Raw genomic sequence first — 23795 nt, 5'->3', positions numbered from 1 at the left:
GAGGGTGGGTTGTCCCCAGGACAATGCGCGTGCGCAATCTGACTTTGGCTCCCTGGTCTCCTAACCTTTACCACTAACCTAGTTTAGAGAGAGCTGACCGTTTCACTTAGAAAAGGGGCTTTTGATCGCTTTCCCACTGCCGACTGTGAAAGGCGAATTCACAAAGGCCGCCACCCCTTCTCCTTGCTCTGGCCACGTGAAGCTTAGGGCCGGGGTGACTGGGGTCCTCCGACGTTGGAAACGGTTCAAGTCGCTAAGGCTGATCAGTCAGTGCTGGCACACGTGCCCCCGTTTCCATCAACTTCCTCGTGCATCCAAGCGGTTCCCCTTAGTGAACTCATTCTTCAGATCCCAGTTTAAAAGCTACTTAGAGTTTAGACGGGGGAAGTTTCAGTTTAACTGGTTTCTTAAGTTAGGGTGGTTGAGCCAATCTGAGTGTAAGAGAAAATAAGCCACTTCTGACACAATAGCTTTGGGTGGACGAGTAAAAGAAACGTCCATTCTGGTGGGTGCTGGCCAGGGCAGCATTCGAGGGGTAAGCCCTGGTTTAGGGGTATCCTGGCTGGCGGCTGCAGCGGCCCCTAGCACCCATGCTGAATGAAAGAGCCCTGAGACCCCCCTTCACACAGGAAGGCTCACCTCTAGAGAGGACTATGGAGAACTAGAATGAGCTATGTCCAGGTGGGGTCAGGGACAGGTCCTCCTTCCCGCCCTGAAGATGCAAAGCCCCAACCTTGACTCCCCTACACACACGTTTTCAAATGAACAGCGTTAGCAAAAACTGAAAATAGTCACGAATGCTGATGACATGGGAAATCAAGAAATCGCATACACTGATGAAAGAGGAGTGTTAATTAGTACGTTTTGGGGGCAATTTGGTACTTTAAAATGTTGATGACTTAGCAATCTTACTTTGAGAAATTTATCCTACAGATATTCTAGCCTAAGTATGTAAGGTAATATGGACAAAAATGTTTACTACAGCATATAATAAAATGGGGTAACTAGTTCAGAAAAGTTAAATCGTAGTCTTACCCACAGGATAGAATACAATACAGCCAGAATTTTTAAATGGGGTGGCTGACATAAAAAGGTGTTTGTGAAACAAAGTGAAAGGAAGCAGCACCCTGTAGAGCAGGCTGGGGCGCATGTCACCTGCACTGTGATGGTGGGGTCTGGCCTACGCTGACGTGGTTACCTCTGGAGAAGGGCACGGGGCTTTCAGGTTTCATTTTAACCATATATACATTATTTTGATTCTTATTTACTTCCTCAACAATACTGAATGCTATGTCCCAAGGACTGTTGTGGAACACAGTAGTAATCCCCAAATAGTTATTTTTCAAAATCTCTGGAGCTTACATCCACGTGAGAGAAAACATACAAATATCAACAAGATAGGTAAACCTGATAGGTTAATAAATATGAAAGAGAAAAAATACAGCAGAAGAGACAGGAATGCCCCAGTAGCTGCAATTTTAGATAAGCCTCACTAAAGAAATGAGGATGGGGAGAGCCTGGACAAAGAACAGTAAAGTACGGCAAACAGGAAGTGCAAAGGCCCTGGGGTTTGGCCTGTTCTAGAAAAAAAAGGCTGGGGCAGTAAACACAGGGTGTGATGGGTCAGGGAGGGTGTGGACTTGTGAAAAGTTCTGTTCTGGTTGATTCTATCTTTTCAGTGAAATAAGAATACAAGTCAGCAGCCAAAAATGAGAAAATACCTTTTTTCCACTTAGGAGGAAAAAAGGTATGAAATGGTCCACTAGAGAGCCAATATTAACATAGTATTACTTTTTGAAATAAATTGCACAAATTCAAAGTGTGCAATTTGATACATTTTGACATATGTAGACATGTCAGACCAGAACCCCTTCAAGACAGTGAACACATTCATCACTCCGGTTTCTTCATGCCCCTTTAAAATCCAAGTCCCTCCTCGCCACCCCCACTGATCTGCCTTCCTATAGATAGGTTTCTTTGGATTTTCTAGACTTTTATATAAACAAAAGCATACATTTTTGGTCTACTTTCACTTAGCATATTTTGAGATTTGTACATGTTGTGAATATCAATAGTTAATTGCTTTTCATTGTATTGATAATTTACCCATTCACTTGCTGATGGGCATATGGATTGTTTCCAGCTTCGGGCTATTACAAATAAAAGTACTATAAACACTCATGTGCAATTCTTCATATGGATTTACACATTTTTTTCTCGGCAAATAATTAGGAGTGGTGAGTACATATTTTAATCTATTAACAAATGCCCAACTCTTTTCCCCAGTAGTTGCACCATTTTACTTTCCCTCCAGCAGAGTATGGGAGTCCCAGTTTCTCTACATCCTCACCAACCCATGATACCATCAGTATTTTTAATTTTAGCCTTTCTAATAGATATGTGGTGGGATCACATTGTGGTTTTAATGTGCATTTTCCAAATGACTAATGATGTTGAACAGGTTTGCATGTGTTTATTTGCCATCTGTATACCACCTTTAGTATTTTTAAATATTTGCCCATTTTTAAATCAACAAGTAGGTTTTCTTACTACAGCATTTTGGGACTTATCTGAATGCATGTATTTTATTTAAACTTTTTAAAAAATATATTTTCATTGGTTTCAGAGAAGGAGAGGGAGAAACATCAATGATGAGAATCATTGATCAGCTGCCTCCTGCACGCCCCCAACTGGGGATCGAGCCTGAAACCCAGGCATGTGCCCTTGACCAGAATCGAACCTGGGACCATTCAGTACACAGGCCGACACTCTGTCCACTAAGCCAAACCAGCTAGGGCTGAATGCATGTACCTTATCAGAAATGTTTGGCAAACTTTTTCTGCCACTCCATGGCTTGTCTTTTTGTTCTCGAAACAGTATACTTCAAAGGGCAGGTGTTTTCCATTTTGATCAAGTCCAAGTCATCAAATTTTTCTTCTATGGGTTGTGCTTTTGGGGTTGTATCCAAATCTGTGATTAACTGCAGGCTAAACATTTTTCCTTTGCTTTCTTCTAGAAGTTATAGTTTGGAGTTTTATACTTAGGGCTATAATTTATTTTGAGTTAACTTTTACATACGTTGAAATATAGATCAATTTTTAATTTTGCATCTGGATGTCCAATTATTCCAGCACTGTTTGTTCAACTTTTGTACCTTTGACAAAAATCTGTCCATATACATATGGGTTTATTTCTAGACTGACTCTCTATTCTGCTCCATCAGACCAATGGATTCGTGCAGCCAGCAGAAGGGGTTCATCCATTTGGGCAAAAAAAACAAAGAAGTAAATGAATGGGCTTCCTGGCATAAGCCTTTTTGTCCTACAGAAGCTACTGAGCAAGCAAGCAACAGAAAGACACAACACTGTTATCTGTGTAAAATAAAATTTCAGGAAGATGATTAGATAATGTAAAGTGCCAAAAGGGACCTCCACCCAGTTTACTGGCTCTTGACATATGGATGGTTTTAGTGAAGTGTGGGACTGAGTGGAAGTAAACTGCAGGAGGTTGACAGGAATTGTGAGGGTGTGGGGGAAGGGTGCCTATATATACCAAATAGTAACTAAGGACATACCTAGGTCATCACAGACTCTGCCCAGGCAGATCCTGTATCTGTTCCTTGTGGCAATCTTATGCATATCTCTAATAGAATCTTTTGCTCATTTTTCTGTTCTTTCCCACTCTAACTGGACTTCCTAAAGGCAGACCCCATGCCTCATTCAACTATAGTATTGAGTACAGTGCAAGGAAACAAAACAGACACCAGAAATACATGCGTATGTGGGGGCTGGGGCTAGGAGGGGAGGTTACCTTCTCAGATCCTTAATCCACTTGTGGTATTGGTTCTATGTTTGCAACAAGAAGGGCTGCAAACTGCAGGATGGGCGGGGGGGGGGTTGTTAATGGCCACTTCTGAAATTCACCATGCAATTTCCTTTGCTGTAAAAATTCAACTTCACAGATTAAACATGCTCTATGGTTCAAACTGCACTTCACCCACACCACTGCATTTAAAATAAAAATGCACTTGATTAAAAAAATCATGTGGGGGGGGGGGGGGAAATGGTGGTGGACGGAGACTTGACTTGGGGTGAACACACAATAGTGTAAAGATTATGTGCTATATAGAATTGTGCACCTGAAACCTGTATAATTTTGTTAGCCAGTGTCACTCCAATAAATTTAATAAAAAGGAAAAAAAATCATGGAACAAAACTCAACCTAGAAACAAAGAAAAATTAGAAACAAAAAGATCTCTTCATACAGCACAGTTAGGAGGGAAAAAAACCTCATAGAATCCTTTCCTTTTTCTCTGAGACTTATGGTCAATTACATAAAATGGGTTTGATTGGCTTTACTCTATCCAAGTAGCTACCTAAAATAGGCAACCTGATGAAGCTCTGATGTTCAGACCTTATAGTTGAGGCAAAGAGGTGGGTGGCAGAGATAAGGGCCTTCCTCTACTCTTCCCAATGAAGAGAGTCTATTACAGTGAGGGAGAGAGGAGAGGAGGGATGTGTCCTCTGCCACTATCATTTTAAATTTATACTTAGAACAGAGGGGCTATCATCACATGTAACTTGAATTATTTTACTTCCATAATTATGTTAAATGTATCTGGATTATCAACTTATGCTAATAATACACATTTCTGTAACTCTCAAGCAATCTTGCAATAAAGCAAAAACCAACAAGGAAAAAAAAAACTCGACTACAACTAACGTTCACTTTATTCAATCTTGTTCTCTCAACTCAGAAGACAACAAATGACCACATAAAAAAGGGGAACATTTCAGAATATATACATAAAATTAGTCTGGGTATCTAAGATGTTTGCTTTAATAGAAAATTGGTATCCCAAATAACAGTGTTCTACTTAGCTTCTATAGTAGTCATGCCCAGGCTTTATGGTCACTACGTATTCATTGAAGGTACTATATTACTTCCATGACTAAAAAATGAGGCACTCATAAGACAGATAGAAATGAAAAGATATATACTGTCTATCTTCATGCTGTATTAATGGTTTTATCTGAAAGTAGCCCTTGCTCATCCTGGCTGTTTAAAAAAAAAAAAAAAAGATATAGGGCAGTAAATGGGGTGAAGGGAAAACATCTGCTTGAGGGAGCAAATTAAGTAAGAAGATCCAAGACAGCTCCAGCAAGTCAGAAAATCTCCACAAATGAGGCTTTTAATAATACTTTAGTGGTAAGGCATTTCACTTTTGTCTTTTTTTAATTGTGACTCATTAGATACCATTCTAAAGGAGTATTTTAAACACAATCATTTATTTTTATAATGTAAAAAACTTATCACAGTAAATAGAAAGCTTAAAATAATCCTGAACATGAGAATAAGAAGCTAACTTGTGACGTTTGTGCCAGTGTTCTATAGAGTGTGTGTGTGTGTTTCTGAGTGTGTAAACGTAATACAATGTAGAAATGTCCAGTGTGTGTGTGTGTGTGTGTGTGTGTGTGTGTGTTTGTAAACACAATACAATGTAGAAATGTCCAGTGCTGCTTTGCATTGTTTTAAAAAGTCATAAATTCATCCTAAATTCAAGAATTAGACTTTAATGATAGCATTTTGCCAATACAGATATTACATATCTAAGATCAAATCATTTGAGAAAAATTTACTTTCTATTACTTGAATAAGGGAAAGGAAAAAAAAAACACCAAGTCAAGAATCCATAGTAACAACAGTTATATTAAATGTTGAAATAAAAACTACTTGTGTTTACATCTGGAATTGAGATGTCTAATCTCTACTGTTTCTCCAAAAAACTAACAGGAAAACATCACCTAAAAACATTTAGTTTTAAAGCTTGCCATATACAAACTTCACATTGGCATTTTTCTTCAGTTTTCATCTCAACTTTTAGTACTTAGTATTAAGTTTAAAAATCAAACATAATTTGCTAATAATGAACAACTGCACACCTGATACTAATGGCCATTTGGTAACCGGTCATGTAAAACTAACCCTAAATGTTGATTTGTCTTCAATTTATAAATAGTAAAAGTAAAGCAAAAAAGTTTTCTCTCCTAATTAACTTCCTTAAAGACTGTTTAAACCCAATGTAAAATGAAGTAAAACTACACTATTATTAAAAATAAATTCTACATGAAGAAGGGCAGCAATACTAGCAATTTCTGAACTAGTTATTTTAAATATTTCTAAGACAACTGGCTAATAAAATCTTGATGCTACCCATGTAAATAGTAATCAGCAGATGCTTTCCTTAGGAAAGTATTCATCTTTTTGAAAACAGGACAAAGCACAACTGGAAAATTGGGGGAAATCATTACATAAGATAAAGTTATTGCAAGTGAAATGGAGGGCAACTTTTTGGCCATTCATATATATATTTTTTATAAAGTATCTGATAAGATTCATTTAAAAATGTTGTAGAATAACAATTTTTAATCTTTTGTGGTATCTGCCTATATCTTCCTGGTAAAACAGGTAAATATGTTCCAATGACTTTATGTCAATATCTACAAAGTCTCTGAAAATTTCAAAAGAAACCTAAATTAATATAATCAAGTTATATGCCAAATTTGATAGTTTCTCTATTTGTATGGACATATACCATGACAGGTGGCAATATGTTTTAAAATGCTCATTTTTACAGTAGAACTAAATTTCTAAGTGAAGGCAGGGCTCACAAAGACCTTATTTTAAATACAAGAGAAAGGCCTACCGCAAAGTGCTAAAAAGTATAACACTGAATCCTAAGGCAAGCTTTTTTTAATATATATACTGATGTTTTAAAATGTAGAGTTAAGTAATTGCTTACCACTTTGGGAAAAATTGTTGAATTATAAAACCAGAACATTTGCTTTTTATTTTGGTAGCTTATGTTTGGCTGACTTTCATATTTAAAAAATCTTCAGATTTGAGTTATAGGCTTTAATACTATATGGAAATTCTTGTATGGTTTCTGAAGACCTATGCTGTTCATTTTCTCTGAGAACTTTTAGGTTATCATTCAAAAACAAACACTACCCTTACATTAAACCATGACCATTAAATACTTGGATCATGTGCCTAACTTTTATTTCTCTAAACTTCTACTTGCAGCTTTGGCTATAAGGGAAAAAACCAAGTTTATGTGTTCAGTTCTCTGAGATTTTACAGCATATTTCCAATGAGATACATTCTACACTCCTCTATTAAACTGCCAACTCAGCCAGGTTCCTTCTGGACAAATAATATCAGTTTGATTTTGTTTGTAGTTTTATCTTGTAAATAAAAAATTTTAGAAACCTTGGGATTTTTACTCATGGAAAACTAGGAGAAATGTACTCCCTAATCCTCACCCAATGATGTACTAACCAGCAGGACTATGTTCTAACCAGTCTTTCCTAATGCTGTCAATCTCAGACCACAAACCATGTCTACATTTAAGGAACACCTCAGTCTGTCCCCACTCCAGTAAGATGCAGTGTCATTGGTGATGATATACTATAAGACTTATGATCTTGCATGACTTTTGGCTACTGCTGCCAAAACAGAAAAAAAGATAGCTGTGTGGGAAAAGGAGGATGAGGAGACTAATGAAAATCTTCTTTTGGACTTTTCCCCCCTCTAAGTATAGGCATGCCCCTAACAAGCACAAAAACCCAACTCCCAATGCTAATCACTAGGAATATTAAATTATCAAAATTAAAAATAATTTCCTCAACTAGCACAAGATACTATACAATATTACAAACACAGACACATGAAAAAAAAATCAGGCAGTAGAAAATGTACAACAGCTTTGGTGTTATACAAAATAACTTCCAAAAACGATTGACAGTGAAGCACAAAGTTCATATTTTCTTACCACAGATACTCCACTGCTGATTTCTGTTTCCTTTTACGTTCTTGGTAAGGTCTCAACAGCCATGACAGACAGAATGTACAGTTCACTTCATAAAAACTGCTAGGAACACCATGACATTGTGCTCCAGAGACGTCATTAGTAAGTCTCACCTCTGCACTGTGGCTCTGTGGCATGTTTCCTGTCAAGATCACAGCAGGTCCAAAATAAAGTGACAACTAGATTTAATAAATTAATATACATTTGTTTAAAGATGTACAATGCACATTCTGTTTAATCCAAGGTTTTAGGGTATCCAGGAACTTCTATTTACACATGTACAGATCTCAGACAGCAGTGATGTCAGAAGATGCAGGAAGGCAGCAACTTAACCTGCTGCTCTCTCCAAATGCTGAGAACACAAGTCAAATACATTTAACTTAAAAAAAAATGCTGAGAGATCACTGGAGAAAATCTCCAAAGAGAAGTCCACAGAAAAGGACACGTAAAGGCAAGGGGAAGGTCAAGGTAGTTGAGACAACCACTTTATTCTTGGGACGACTGTGGAGGTGGCGAAGATGTGCCTTGTTTGCCAGATTTCCGTTCATAGTTCACAAGGCGTTGGCCCACAAGGTACCTAGGATGTAAAAACAGGGTAGTTACTCTCTTATATGATCTTACATATTGAAACATACTTCCAAAAAGCAGTCAGTGATTCATTTCTAAAAATGCAAAATCAGATCACTTCACTCCTACTTTCATGGTTAGGTAGGTAGAAGGGAAGTCTAGAATGAACACCTGCCAAAGGCACAAAGGCAAGCACCTTATAGCAAGGGGCGGAAGAACTCCCCATAGGTCTTCCTAGAGCAAAGACCTGAGCGGCACAGGTCAGAGTCCTCAGTGTGGACAACGGGGCACATGCCCCAGTCCGTAGGTTAGGGCTTCTCGTGAACTCATACACTCAGAGGCCCGAGGAGGGTAAGGCTGAGGAAACTCATGCAGGGGATTTATCTGTATGGATCGTATTTTATGATGCAGCTTAGTGGGCAGATCTGAAGAAACAGACTGGAAATACAATAGTCAGAAAGCTGGGTAGGAAGGACTAACCCTAGCCTTTTTAGTAGAACCTGAACAGCTCTAGTTCTAGAGAACAGGAGATATCAAAGGACAATGATTTCAATGATATCAAATGGGAGATGATAGAGAAGTGAGTGTATGCGAGTGACAGAAGGTAGGGGGGTATGGTCCAAGGGCAGAATATGAAGTTTTGTTAACTCATATGACATGTTGACAGGGAGGTTAGGCCAAGAGCGCAGGACGGCAGAGACAGAAGTAACTGTGATTAAAATGACAAGGTTGGAGGTCCTCCACCAGAACACTGCATGCCACGACATCGGCAGGGGTTGCTAAAAAGCAGCAGTGATGTGCCTCACTAAACATGAGGGAATGACTGCGAGCTTGACCCCTGGAAGCCTGTGAGTGACAAAACTGAATGGTAACAAGCTAGAGGGGCAGGGTACAAGTACCATACCATTTGGAAGCATTGATGGCAGATCAAGGAGTGCCAGTAAGACCTTGCCAAAACAAGTGAAGTGAGAAGGCAGACTCTCATCACTGAAACCTCCTCCCCCTTCTTTCATGTTTGAAAGACGTTGTACTCTGACCACCTAAAAATGCACTTGTGTTTTCTACTGTCATAAAGGCTTTGGAGAAGCCTTGAACACTCTAAATTTTAAAAATAATACTCTTAGGAGTCCTCAGAGTAAATAAGGTGAGCATATAGTTTGCTGTCCAAACCAAGGGTTCTGTTAATGATAACACGAAAGCAGCATGTGTAAACTGGGACTCTCCCAGGCAAACCAGGACAGAAAGCTATAAACTCATTTTTTTTGCTAGACACCATTGAAGCAGAGCAAGACTCAGCCCTCCATGAGGACATGGAAGGTCAAATGGCTGCTAACCTTGGCTGTTCTCAATCTCTCAGTGAGGTAAGGTCACAGAGTTTTCTCGAAACAAAGGGCTCAACACATTTGCAGTAACCTTGCAGCCTCTCTCAGCAGTGGTCAGAGTAACCTAATGGCCCTTGATTGCAAGAAAGGCTTAGGCGGGTACTGCAAATTCTTAACGTAGATTTCTTTTTCTCTCAAACTCTTTTGTATCTTGTCAAATCAAAGCAACTGAAAACTCTGTGAAATCAATATTAAAAAAATCTTCTTCCTCAAACCATTTTCTCCCAGTCTTTTCATTCTTCATGTACATCAGCAATTTTCAACCTTTTTCATCTCATAGCACACATAAATTACTAAAATTCTGTGGCACACCAAAAAAATATATAACTTTTGCCGATTTGACAGAATAATAGGTTTAATTTTTATTCATTCATACCAGTTATTATTGTGTTGGTTGTTGTCATTTTTTTATTTGACAATCTAAGAAAAAAGAGGTCAGTGTCCCTGAATAAATAGTCAGGTATTATATGTTTTAAAAATTCCTGCAGCACACCAGTTGAAAATCACTGATCTACATAAATGACAACTCCAAATTACCAGTTGCTCAGTACAACAGTCTTTGATAATGCTATTTCATACCCTCATCCAATCTGTTACCAAATTCTATTAATTCTACCTCAAAATACATCCAGAATCTGAGCAATTTTCCCTTTTTGATTCATCACATTAGGCACAAACATTAACAAGTGAGAAATCTTAATATGAGTGGCTAAATGTCTGGAAGTCTAGACTTACTTGTCATTTTTAATATGTTCATAAAGGCGCTTAAACTGGCGGACCTGGAATGACAAGATCCCCATCAATACCACGACCATCAGTAAGAATGGATAAATCCGCCGGTGGACCAAGTTTTGCATTTCCGCAGTAACACCTATAAAACCAAAAAAGGAGAACTCTAAGTGCATATGGAATGGCAGTGAAATAGAAATATGTCCTTTCACGAAGAAGAGGGGACTGGTCACATATAAAATGAAGTGAGTCAACAAGTGAGGTCAAACTGGAGCACCCAGGAGGAGCCTTTGAAGTAAGCCTAGGAGCTGGATTATGTTCTAAAGGCCACAGAGGGACCAAAGAAAGGATGTTCATTAAAGAGAAACAATGAGATTCATGCTTTTGAAAGTCACTGTGGCCGCAGTATAGACAATGAATTAGTTGTCAAAGCAGGGAAACTAGACAGGAGGCTGTTGCTGTTAAGGTGAGAGATGATGTGCAACTCAAGGAGCCATGGGTAAGAGTGCCAGAAAGGAGAGAATGGGTTTCAGATGCTGGGTCAGTGGGACTTGAAGACCACTTGAGTATGGAGAGCAGAGAGCCTCAGGTAACATGAATGCCCTTCAAGGTTTCTGACTCATGCAACTTGATGGATGATGACACTAGTCAGTATGAGTAAATTCGTAAGAAAAGATTTAGAGAGGGAAACTTTGTGCTTATAATTTTGAGCATATGCTGGGTTTAAGGTCCTGTGGGGTTCTTCAGTATAAAATTGATCATTTCTAGTTGATGAATTGTCACAAATTAGCATCTCCTCTTGCGTTTTCCTTTTATGCTAAAGAACTTTTTTAAAATTAATTACAACATGTCCTTAATTTTATAAGTCTGTGATCACAGCACTTCTAGTTAGAAGACAACTTGAGGGAAATCTGTTCCTGCCTATTTTGGGAAGAGTGTAAATGTCAATACTTTCTCACCTGCCTAGCGAAAAACAAAACTGTACCAAAGGCTTTATGATCCTCTTAATCTTGCTCTGAGTAGTCAAATTAAGAAAAATGGTTTCTTGAAATCATTGTTTTAGCTGGGTTTATATTTATAAATAAAGCATTTGGGGCCAGCCAACCTATGATACCATGTGACAATAATGTAACAATGTCAATAAAGGTGCTCTCTCACCAAGCCTGAGTGGCTCAGTGGTCGAGCGCTCCAATTTCTGGTCGGGGCCATATTCGCAGGTCTTGGGCTCAATCCCCAGTAGGGGGCATGCAGGAGGCAGCCGATCAATGATTCTCTCTCAGCATTGATGTTTCTACTCTCTCCCCCTCTCCCTTCCTCTCTGAAATCAATAAAAACATATTTAAAATAAAATAAAATAAAGGTGCTCTCAAGTTACCCAGCCAGCATTACTCACCTAGTAGAGGAACAACGCCAGATGCAATGACATAAGGTACACACAGGGACAGCAAGAGCACAGAAATCACAGGCGCTGCCAGTTTACGAATGATATAGTGAAGATCAATGTTTCGGATGCCATTTGCATAAACCTAAAAATGGGTGGAAATATGAGAACGAGAAGACAAAACAATTCCTCCAAATTTACAGAGTAATCTCTACTGAATCCATGCTGCAGGGAGTTGAATCTACGAGCCCCAAAGGATTCAAACTGATTATTTTTCCAAAGTCAAGGCAAATTCTGGGACACAAACATAAGTGTGGTACCCACAAGTTTTTAAAGAAATGCACTTACCTCCTTATACTTTGCAATTAACTCTGCTAAGATACGAAATAATAAGACACTAATCTAGAATCATAACTACACTAGCTTTGATCTGTACAATACCAGATGGCACCCAATAATATTAGTTTAAAACAATATTAACTTAAAGTAACTCTGTAAGTCATCTGTTACCATTTAAGATTGCATTTATTTTATCTGAATACTAGAGGCCTGGTGCACGAATTCATGCATGGGTGGGGTCCCTCAGCCTGGCCCGACCGGGAGGGCCATGGGAGGTTGGCTTTGGGAACACCCTGACCACCAGGGGGCAGCTCCTGCATTGAGCTTCTGGCCCCTGGTGGTCAGTGTACATCATAGCGACCGGTTGTTTGGCTGACCGGTCATAATGGTCACTTAGGCTTTTATATATATATATAGATATAGATAGATAAAAACCATGATAAAGAACATGTTTCTGAAAAGCTTGTATAAATCAAATTTTAACAAACCAAAGATACTTTATGTAAAAATGTAATATAAAATTATTCTACAGTAAATATATATTTTTTTAATTCAAAAATTTCTACAGCATTTCCATAATCTTACCCAGAAAGTTCTAGTGAATAGTACTGCAGAGGAAAGAATGGATGAAAGAGGGAAAACCTTGGGAATAATGGGATACAAAGATGGCATGCAGAGGACAAAATGGCTAGAGTGGTGTTCCTGTTTTTCCCTAGCACTTCAACCTCACTTTGCCCACAGTCACACTCCATCCCTCAGGAGAGGGCCAGAAAGAATGACAAACTGGATTAACCCCCCAGAGGTAGCTTCTAATCCCAAAGAGACCTGGTTAACCCAAATGCATTTACACTCATGTTGTAAGGCATCCTAGTGTTTCTCAACCATTTTAAACTTACACATATGTATGAGAAAAGAAAGCATCAGAGAGAAAATATTACAAAGATCAACAGTGCTTCATAGCCTCCAGCAGTGATTAAACCCTTATTCTCCATACTCCTTTGCAAGGGCAAAGGAGTCTTACCTGGAGACACCAGAGTAGAGTGGCCCGCACTCCTACCATAAATGGGTATGCTGCCATGCAGTACACAATCCACCTCACTTTAGAGCACTTACAGAGTAAGCCCACACTTGTTATGCATGCAAACACACAGCAATTCCCTGGCTCTCCCCACCCCCACAAATCTCCAGGTATAGGGATTTTTTTTTTTAATTTTTTTTTACCATTTTCTTGTGCAGACTGAGCTGGAAACGACTGCCCTTTATTTCCTATATATAAAAAGTAGGTGCACCTTTATTGCTACAGAATTGTTAACACCTTATTTATTGGGCACTGGATAAGAGTTTTGTCCACAAGAACATTTTCTAGATAACTAAAACTTAAATAAGCATCAAATCTGTTATGCTGGCTATTTTGGATAGAAATCTTCCTAAAATGAATTGCATATTTCCTAGTCTTATTATCAGAATACAGAAGCACAATCTTTTTTTCAAGGTTTTATCACCACATTCACCTTATTATCTGATGGTTCCATAATACTCTTAGGGGCTACATAGCTAGAATATTCCCAAACAGCTCTAATTTTGTAATCTATTATTTTTTCTGCCTTTTATTTGTTGCCTTGCACAATAGCTTTTTCCCTACTACAGGCTTAGAAAACTAAACAAGCCTCCATCAAAACTCCTGCCCTGAAAAAAAGCACATGTGCTAATTTTTGGCTTTACTCTGGATAAGGTTCTAAGTACTTTAAGCCTGGTTAACCTTTAGATAAGAGAAGTCTTAACAGTGGATGATGAAAATTCATGATGATGAAAGAGCAAATGACTTCTTTTTAAAAAAGAGTTATATATGCTCATTAAAGAAAATGTAGAAAACTCAGAAAAGGTGAAAAAAGAAAAATGAGTCCCATCCACTAAACATAATCATGATTACTCCCAATCTTTTTCTGAAAAACGAGTTTGCTTACCTGCTCAATCACAGTTTTCAACCACCACTGAGGACCCATCAATGTTATAGCTGCAATAATTTTGGCATGCAGGACTCCAAGTGCCCAGTCCTAGGTTAATAAAAAAAAACATTTAACATATCTTTGCTGTTCTTATTAGCAGTAAACCCAACACAGAGGCTATATAATTTTCTTAATTATTTCATTTCAAAACAGAAGTCCTGCAGGATGAGTAAGAGTTTTACAGAAGACTAACATATGCTGGAAAATATAGGAATTCTTTTCCTCAATGACTCAAGTATAACATTCCTATCAAAATCATTCTTGTATCTTTCAGAAATCTACTTTATTTTCCCAAGAGAATTAGGGAAGGTATAACATTAATGGAGATTTCAAGGAGCAAATAAATAAAATAGTGCCATGATTTTATTTCATCAAACCATTCTTAGGCTGTTTTATTGGCTTTAACTGAGCTGATTATGTCAACATGTGGAGCCATGTTTGGCCTAGAGAAACCACCGAAAGGCTCCCAGACAGCTTGTAGCTTGGTGCCTTCACAGCTCTGCTGAAGTGTTACTGGAACCTCCGCTGCCACCCCAGGCTCCCCCCGTGGGAGATGCCTCATTGAGGAGGTCCACAGTTCACTGAGATTCAAGCTCTTTCAAGACCCACTGCTTTTCAGTGTTTTCTCACAGCAAAATACACCACATTAGTTCCTCTGCTGCATTCCTCAGTCTCCCACCAATCAGCAGCCACTTGATGCAGGAAAGGCAAGGAGCTTAGAGTCAAGAATGAAAAAAAAGCAAGTTGTTCTGTTTTCAAAGTTCAGGGTTTTAATATTAAGGACACCATGCTGCACATCTCTGTGTACAACTTGGGTTTTTCCCTTATTCAAAAACATATCTGAGCCCTGCCAGATAGCTCAGTTGGTTAGAGCATCATCCTGACACATCAAGGTTGTGGGTTTGACCCAGTCAGGGCACAAATACAAATCAACCAGATAATACATAAATAGATATCTCTCTCTCTCTCTCTCACTCTCTCTCATTCTCACTCTCCCTCTCTCCCTTTTTCCCTCCCTCCCCCTTTCTAAACTCAATACATAATAAAAAAAAAATTAAAAATTTTCAAAAGACATCTGTGAGATATCTCTATCAAAACAGACGGGTCTACTTTGTTCTTTTTTAAAAAAATATTTTTAATGATTTCAGAAAGGAAGGGAGAGGGAGAGAGAGATGGGACATCAGTGATGAGAATCATTGATTGGCTGCCTCTGGCACATCCCACACTGGGGATTGAGCCCGAAACCCAGGCATGTGCCCTGACTGGGAATCAAACCCGTGACCTCCTGGTTCATAGGATGATGCTCAACCACTGAGCCACGCCAGCCGGCTCTACTTCATTCTTTTAACTGCTACAATGAATTCCAAAGTAAAAATTTACTACATTGTATTTAGTCACTCTATTAATGGACATCTGGGTTGCTTCTATTTTTTTTTTGACATTATAAAAATGATATAATAGCAGAAAAAGCCTTGTTCTTGCCTCCTTCTACACTCACATGTGTAAATGTTTCTTTGCAGCAGATTCTGAAGAGGGAAACTGCTGGGTCACAATATATAATCATTCTTGAAATTGGATACTTTCAAATAATTCTCCAAGGCAACGATGTTGGGTACTGTCAAGATCACGAGAACACACATGTAACTGAACAAGTTGCATTTACTACTCACTGAGGTGAGGGAGAACACAGAATGGGGAACTGGAAATGCTTAATAACAGCGTGTTAGGAAGGGCCTGATACAGGATTTCAGCTTATATGAGTTGATTTGGGAAGGATTTAAGGAAGCAGGGCCTTGCTCTGTGGCAGATGTTATTAGAAAGCAGAGGATCTATAATTGGGTATCTTAATAAATCAGACTGAGGAACAGGCTGAGGATAAAACTGTATTGGTAATGAAGCAGCAGCCAATGATGTTTGCTGGGACTGGGGATATTGGTTATTTTTGTGGTTTGGACAATATTCATGTTTTACCTGTGTTCAGACATGATTACAGCAGGGGTCTTGTTTTGTTTTGATCCATCATGGTCAAAGTGACCTTACGTAATGCTGACATTCTGTAAGTTGTTGATGCCTAACAGAACACCAAGTCCTAGCTCATAATGCCAGGCCAGCTCCTGGATATTGGCCTGCCTTATTTTTTTCAATGCTGCATCTTGCATAACACTAGGAGGCACATACTATCTGTTAAGGAGTCTTTCTAAACAAATGCTTAAAATCACTTAAAAATTAAGGATTTGTTTCATGACAAATCTGTATAGAAATATCATGTGCAAAAGACACGCACTTACCTGCCATGGGTAAAAAAGGGGAGTCTGATCCAAGGGAACCCTCAGGGGGGCAACAATAACCAGCTCAAACAGGAGTCCTAGAAGGAGTGGGACAACTCCAGCCAGCAGCACCGCAACTATCAAAGTCTTCATTATCTATTAGGAAAACGAAAGACCATGTCATTAATGAAAGTCTTTCTGACTTTTAGCCAAGCTCTTCATTCCATCTGAAAGTTTTTCTTCTTTGCCCTTATGTCTAACAGAATGAATACATTGCCTTAAACTTACACATACTGTATGCTACATATTTAAATGAGATTTGTATAACTACAAAAGCTCAAGCTATAATGAAAACATTATATTACTATGCTTTGTTGCTACAAAATTATAGAAATTTCATTTTTATCACATACTAGAGGCCTGGTGCACAAATTCATGCATCAGTGGGTTCCTTCAGCCTGGCCTGCGGGATCGGGCCAAAACCAGCTCTCCGGCATCCCCTGAGGGGTCCCAGATTACAAGAGGGTGCAAGCTAGGCCAAAGGACCCTACCAGTGCACAATCGGGGCAGGGGAAAAACCGCGGGAGGGCTCCAGGGCGTGTCCAGCTCATCTCACTCAGTCCTGATTGGCCAGACCCCAGCAGCAAGCTAACCTACCTGTCGGAGCATCTGCACACTGTGGTCAGTGCATGTCATAGAAACTGGTTGATTGGTTGACTGTCTGCCCCCTGGCGGTCAGTGCACATCATAGCAAGCAGTTGAGCGGCCTTAGCATATCATTAGCATATTACGCTTTGATTGGTTGAACAGACGACCGGACACTTAACGTATTAGGCTTTTATTATATAGGAGGATATTAACTAGGTGGCTGTGCTGTTTCTCCTCAATCTCATTCTTAGTAGTAGGCTTTTGTTTGTCCAAGAAAAACTAATGATTGCCCCAGGTCTCTGATCCAATGGTAACCCACCGACAAGCTGACCTGACTCCTGAGGTGGACTGGTATAGAAAAAGGGCTCGGCATAGTCCTAATTAAGGTAATTAATCAAGCAGATCAAAGTGGCTCCATCTGGAACAGTGTGGTCCAACAGAACTTACTATAATAGAAATGTCCTACATCTGTATTGTCCAGTATGGTAGCCATTAGCCACATGGCTACTATATTAGACAGCGCAGCTCTAGAATTTGGACAAAGTGGTAAAATGAAAAAAAAAGTATACACAAAGAGAAAAGAAGAGATAGGATGAAAGAGCCACTATGAAATCCTGACAAAGGAATCAGTCTTTAAAAAGTGGCATTGATGTCTGATGACTTCCCTTTTCTTAAGACAGCCTCTGTGAGTACAGTGATAATATTGTGTGCTTGAAGACACAGTACTTGTTCCTTTAAATGGCAAATTAATGATTTAAAAGAATATCAAATGAAAACTAGAATTAGGTGGTTTCTATATTTTACTAGTAAATATAGTTAAGTGTCTCATTATCTTATGGATTAAATAGCAATTAAATCCTTTCACTCATAATATATAATGAATCTCTTATTCTTTTCTTTCAACATTAATATTCAGTGGGTATTAAACTTTCACTGAAACCAAAATATAAATCAGATCAAAACAAGAGTTGGTTATACAAATGAAAAGGCATAAGCAGTTACCTAAACATATTATACCAGTCATGGCCAACATTACAATCAATAAATTGCCATACTTGGACCATTATCTTACAGTGACATTTTCCCCCATCTTTGTGGCAATTAAGTTCTTTATTGAGAAATAAATTTGAAAATTTCCATTATTTACTACATTTTCACATTAGCCAAGACATTCTTGAATTAGCCATATATTGTGTAATCAAAGGAAATCAATTTATCTGAAAAACTGACTCAATCCTGAAGTCAAGATTTTACATATTCAAATAGATCAAAAAAATCAAATTTTAGAAAAAAATAAGATTAAAGAAAATTTCTACTTAGATTTATTTTAAATTCTACAGAATACCTTTTTCCTTAAAAAATAATCAATCTCCAAATTAAATTTTCTAATTCTATTATTTACTCAAGAGCCTTACTGGATCACTATTTAATAACATGATTTTCTTTTACCTCTCAAATACATTTGGCTGTGGTTCTTAGAATGAACTAGAAAGCTACTATCTTAAAAGGACTATTCCTTTTAATTCAAAAAATAACTCTCTTGATGCTATCAGGATAATGAAGAAACAAAGGTGAAAAGAAATTTTTAAAATAACTGAAAAATATCCATTATTCCTATTAGATCAGTCTTTATTAGAAAAACCTACCATAAGGGACCACTCTTTAACCTTTTGGAAGATCACTCTTCGTCCTTGGGGCATCCAGGCCACCAGCACGGTCACTGCCCTTATGGTCAGCCAGCAAACATAGAGACCACAGGCAGCTGTGTAAAGCTCATGGATTTTGGCAGACCCTGTCCAAAACGACATTAACCAGCGGCCGGCAAATACTGAAAATAGAAAGGCTGATAAATAAGACATTGGCTACAAAAAGAGAACTACCATCTTAATGTTAATGTTATTTTACTGGTATTTTCAATCATTTTAAGTAATTAGTCAAAAGATAATATGTTTTGTTATATTACTGCCTTCATTAAAAGCAAACAAACAAAACAAAAAAACCTCACATCTGAAGAACACAATGATCTGATTTAAACACAACCAAAACACAGCAAATCACGGAGACGACCTCTCCTATGACATGCATTCTGACTTGCCATGCCAATTACTTGTGCTTTCGGGACTGAAAAAGCTTAAGGGTGTTGTTGTTTTCACTGTTTTTATCACAAAATGAAATCATTATGCACATAAGACAAAAGTTAGAGAATTTATTTTCTGTTACTTGTGCTGCCAATACTTTTAATATTTAGAAGCATTACAAATAATTTAGAACTATTTTATTTCAAATGACTGTCTAGACAGAAAACTAAGTTTATTTTAATAAGTGGGCACGATAACATTTGAAACACAATAACCAAAGAATATCATCTTAATTTTCTTGGGAAAAATTAGGATCTAAATATACTGGGAACTTAGGAAACAGATTTGAAAGTTGTCTAAGGCACCGGTCGCCAACCTTTCAGACGTCACGGACCACCGGTTGGCGACCGCTGGTCTAAGGAATAGCCTCAGATACAGTTATCATAAATAAATTCTACAATGTACTCACAAAATAAACCTAACTCTCAAGCAAGATCATTTATTTAGTAACGTTCTTTACACTGTTACTTCTTAATAAGGCTAGAGAGAACAGCAAGACCCAAATTTACAATGCATTTTTCTATAAATTGATTTCTCCTTAATGTAAAACTATGTTATTTTTGAATTCTAAAAGGAGCTAGTGGTTGTCCTGAGCAATTTCCATATACTATCATTAATCTTTCTTACAATCCCTCAACATAGCTACTACTTTTGAAGATTAAGGAACTAGGCTCAGCAATAGAAGCTTGCCCAATCAAGCTCACACAAGGGTAGAGGCTGAATTTGAACTCATGTCTACATGCTCTTGACCACTGAAACCGCAGTTTCCAATCAAACTAAAACAGCTCAACTGTCAAGTCTTAAGGACATAATGCTGATAAACACACTTCTTTGCAGCCTTACAAATGGCTTGGGTGAAAGATAATTTCATTTTTAAAGACAAATACCTGTAAATGTTACATAATATGAACACATTTGCATGTTAATTTGAAGATATAATAATCATTGATAATTCTATAAAAATGTCTATATATATTTCTACTACAGGGTTGTTGTTTTGTTTTTTTTTTTAATTTAAAGGCCACTTTCTATTCCATGCTTCATAAACTCCTAAGCAAGTGTTTTTGAGAGGACAGGGTTAGGTTTTAGGTTGTAGTTACCATCAATTAAATTGCAGCTACAGAAAAGTAATCTATAGGGGAAATAGAATCCTCACCACCTTAAATGTGTACTATGACACTAAGCATTTCTACGATTAAACAAAACTGCATTCTTGCCACTAGATGACGGAACTGGATTCACAGGGAAATATTTTGTTAACAATCTTTAATGAAATTAAAAGTACTTTTATTGCCAAATTCAAGTACTAAAACTAGGTTTCCCTCTTGTTAACTTTTTCTTAATATCTGATAAAAAATATGAAAATGAAGCATAAAAATGATAAATGTAAATCTGTTCAAAGTTCAAAAACTAAGTTTTCTCAGCAATGTTTACATTACACCCAATAATTAAACGTTGTCATTTTAACAGCTGTGATGAGTAGTGAGCTTAAAGAGCAAAGTTCTAAAGGTGGAAAATTATTATGCAGGAACAGTAAAAAAAGAAAAATCTCGCCCTAGATGGTCTGGCTCAGTGAATAGAGCGTTGGCCTGTGGGTTTAATTCCAGTCAAGAGCAGGTACATAGGTTGCAGGCTCCTCCCTGGCCCGGGCCCTAGTCGGGCTCATGCAAGAGGCAATCAATTGATGTGTTTCTCTCACATCGATATTTCTGTCTTTCCCTCTCTCATCTCTCTCTCTAAAAATCAGTGGAAAATATCCTTGGGTGAGAATTAAAAAATAAATACATAAAAAAAAAATGGCCCTAACCGGTTTGGCTCAGTGGATAGAGTGTCAGCCTGCGGACTGAAAGGTCCCAGGTTCAATTCCAGTCAAGGGCATGTACCTTGGTTGCGGGGCACATCCCCAGTAGGGGGTGTGCAGGAGGCAGCTGATTGATGTTTCTCTCTAATCGATGTTTCTAACTCTCTATTACTCTCCCTTCCTCTCTGTAAAAAGTCAATAAAATATAATTTTAAAAAAAAAGAAAAGGAAAAATCTTTATTTTTACCAGTTTAAGGTAAATCACAATTCCTACAGATGAGAGACAGAGACAGAGACAGAGACAGAGAGAGAGAGAGAGAGAGAGAGAGAGAGAGAGAAAGTGTGTGTGTGTGTGTGTGTGTGTGTGTTTAAGTAAAATTTCCTAGTTGCTCCTTCATGGCCTTAGCACTCATGGGAAAACTCAAGTACTTACTAAAACAAATTTGATTTACAAAATTATATTGAGTTAGTGTTATAATCAAGATACTAACTCAGTATACATGTATATGCTTTACAAGAGCTCAAAATTATCTTCCACTTAATGATTATTTAAGTGGCTAACACAATATCAGTACAATCTGGAATTTTCTGGTTCTCTATAAACACTAACTGGGAGGGTAGGGGCAGCAAGTGTTCCTGCCACTTTGTCACTAGATTTGGGGCCCCACCCCATTTACCTTTGTCCTCCAGAGAAGATGACAAACTATTTATATGCATCCACAGCTTCTTATAAGATTAAGAAATTTTGTTTAACTGAAATTTAAAGTTGAGTATTTGTGAATACCAGATGATAAAAAAGTTAACTGTCTGGCTTCATAAAGGTCTCTATCAAGAGCATGCAGTGGACTGAAAAGATAACTACATAATGAGAGTAAACGTAATTAACATCAAAAGGCTTGAAAAAATGACTTAAGTCACACAGCTGACTTTTTGAAAACCCACAGTAATAAGACAAAGTCCATGAAAACTGAGTGGCTACAAGTACTTGACCTCCAAAAATAAATCACAAATTATATCCTGACTTTGTACCACTGTGCTCCAATACAAAGGAGTCTGATAAGATGGAGAACCCTAAATAGATCAATATCCATATTCAATCAGAAATGAAGGGGAAACTGTTATAATTTTATATCTGATGAATGGTCACATCTCAGCAAGATATACCCTTTTAAAACACAGCACCTTTTCAAGTGGACAAATAAAATTAGTAGAGAGCTACGATAAGTTCATACCTGGAAGAGTAAGGCAGATGAGGCTGGCAATCAGTAACGTTATGCACATGAAGACAATCAACAAAAATATCTGCAAGGCAAAACATGAGAGTGCATAAAAGGTTCATATGAGCTACATGCATTTTATGACACCCTTCAAAGAATCAACACAATTCCTCCAATAAAAAGAAGTGGTCTGAATTGGTATTTCTAGGGTTCCTCCCGTTTAACATAAAGGAAATTTTAATTTTAAATAAAATTACCTATAATTTCAGCCAAAAGGAAAATAAATGTCCATTTTCACATAATCAGCTATATCAGCAAGTAACAGGTAAATATATTTTTTTATCGGAGAGCATAAAAAATATAATCAGCTTAAATTTTCCCTCACAATTAATTAAAAGTAAAAATATTCACTTTTTAAAAATCAAATTCTCAGAAACAACTATTCATGAAGGGAAAGCTTCTAACAGTACTGTGCTGCCCAACAAAGGAGCCACTGGCACCTGTAGCCACTGAGCACCTAACATGGGGTCAATGTGCATGAGTAATGGAATTTTAAATTATATTTACTGAGTGTGTGTGTTGCCTACAAAAAAAAGTATTTTTTTTGCTTTTTTCAGCTTTATGGTGGTATAATGGACAAATAAAATTGTAATATATTGCCCAGCTGGCATTGCTCAATGGTTGAGCACTGACCTATGAACCAGGAGGTCCCAGTTCAATTACCGGTCAGGGCACATGCCCAGTCGCAGCCTCCATCCCCAGTGCGGGGTGTGCAGGAGGCAGCCAATCAATGATTCTCTCTCATTATTGATGTCTCTTTTCTCTCTCTCTCTCTCTCCCCCCCTTCATCTCTGAAATCAATAAAAACATGTTTTATTAAGAAATTATAATATATTTAAAGTGTACCATATGATTTGATACATTACATTGTGAGGGAATTTCCATCATTGAGATAATTAACATATCTATCATGCCACATTTTTACAAACTGTATTCACTTTTAATTAAATTTAAATGTAAATAGCTATGTGCAGCTACTGGCTCCAGTACTGAGACGATAAAAATGGCACATGGCTCCCTGGGCAGAAAGGTAATGATTGCTGCTTGCCTTCTACCAGACTGGGCACAAGCCTTCCCAAGCCCAGCAGGCAGAGCTCGGGTGGGAAGACTGAACCGTGCAGGTAAGAACACTCCCAAGAGGACACGGTGAGGCTTAGTCAGCTTTCACTGCTTCAGAAACCCATTAATACATATCTCTGATCTAGGCTAGAAAGTACTTTTTGTCATTCCAAGAGCCTCATCTCTCCCAGCTCCCCCTCATCTCTCGCCCCCCAATCTCTCCCGGCTCCACCCCTCATGTCTTCCAGCTCCCCACCTCCTCTCTCCCCCCCTTCATCTCTCCGGGCTTCCCCCCGCCATCTCTCCCGGCTCCCCCCTCATCTCTCCCAGC

The 23795-nt window shown here is 38.1% G+C and overlaps 2 protein-coding genes across 7 annotated transcripts in view; both read right to left on the bottom strand.

Moving 5' to 3' along the window:
• ROPN1L (rhophilin associated tail protein 1-like) overlaps positions 1–8031 on the bottom strand; it is a 20459-nt gene extending 12428 nt beyond the window's left edge. For 4 of the 5 annotated variants that reach the window (XR_001363017.1, XM_014543543.1, XM_014543545.1 and 1 more), the window contains exon 1: positions 7835–8031. Coding sequence is in view for 3 of the 5 variants with exons in the window: in XM_014543543.1 (XP_014399029.1) it covers positions 7835–8007 (173 nt within the window). In the remaining 2 variants the exon portion in view is untranslated. Of the gene's footprint in view, positions 1–3810; positions 3940–7834 lie in introns of all 5 variants that reach the window. The other variant, XM_014543547.1, reaches the window with a different exon arrangement.
• The window catches only part of MARCH6 (membrane-associated ring finger (C3HC4) 6, E3 ubiquitin protein ligase), a 55324-nt gene continuing 36241 nt past the window's right edge, over positions 4713–23795 (bottom strand). The window contains exons 19-25 of one of the 2 annotated variants that reach the window (XM_014543541.1): positions 22361–22430; positions 18836–19017; positions 16563–16697; positions 14233–14322; positions 11942–12074; positions 10555–10690; positions 4713–8447 (exon numbers count right to left, since the gene is read on the bottom strand). In XM_014543541.1, coding sequence (XP_014399027.1) covers positions 8357–8447; positions 10555–10690; positions 11942–12074; positions 14233–14322; positions 16563–16697; positions 18836–19017; positions 22361–22430 — 837 coding nt within the window. In that variant the 3' untranslated portion in view covers positions 4713–8356. Of the gene's footprint in view, positions 8448–10554; positions 10691–11941; positions 12075–14232; positions 14323–16562; positions 16698–18835; positions 19033–22360; positions 22431–23795 lie in introns of both variants that reach the window. The other variant, XM_014543542.1, reaches the window with a different exon arrangement.

The sequence above is a fragment of the Myotis brandtii genome, unplaced genomic scaffold (genome assembly GCF_000412655.1).
Source record: "Myotis brandtii unplaced genomic scaffold, ASM41265v1 scaffold328, whole genome shotgun sequence".
Classification (NCBI taxonomy): domain Eukaryota; kingdom Metazoa; phylum Chordata; class Mammalia; order Chiroptera; family Vespertilionidae; genus Myotis; species Myotis brandtii.
Note: the sequence above shows the minus strand (reverse complement) of the source record. Positions and strands in the feature narration are given on the sequence as shown.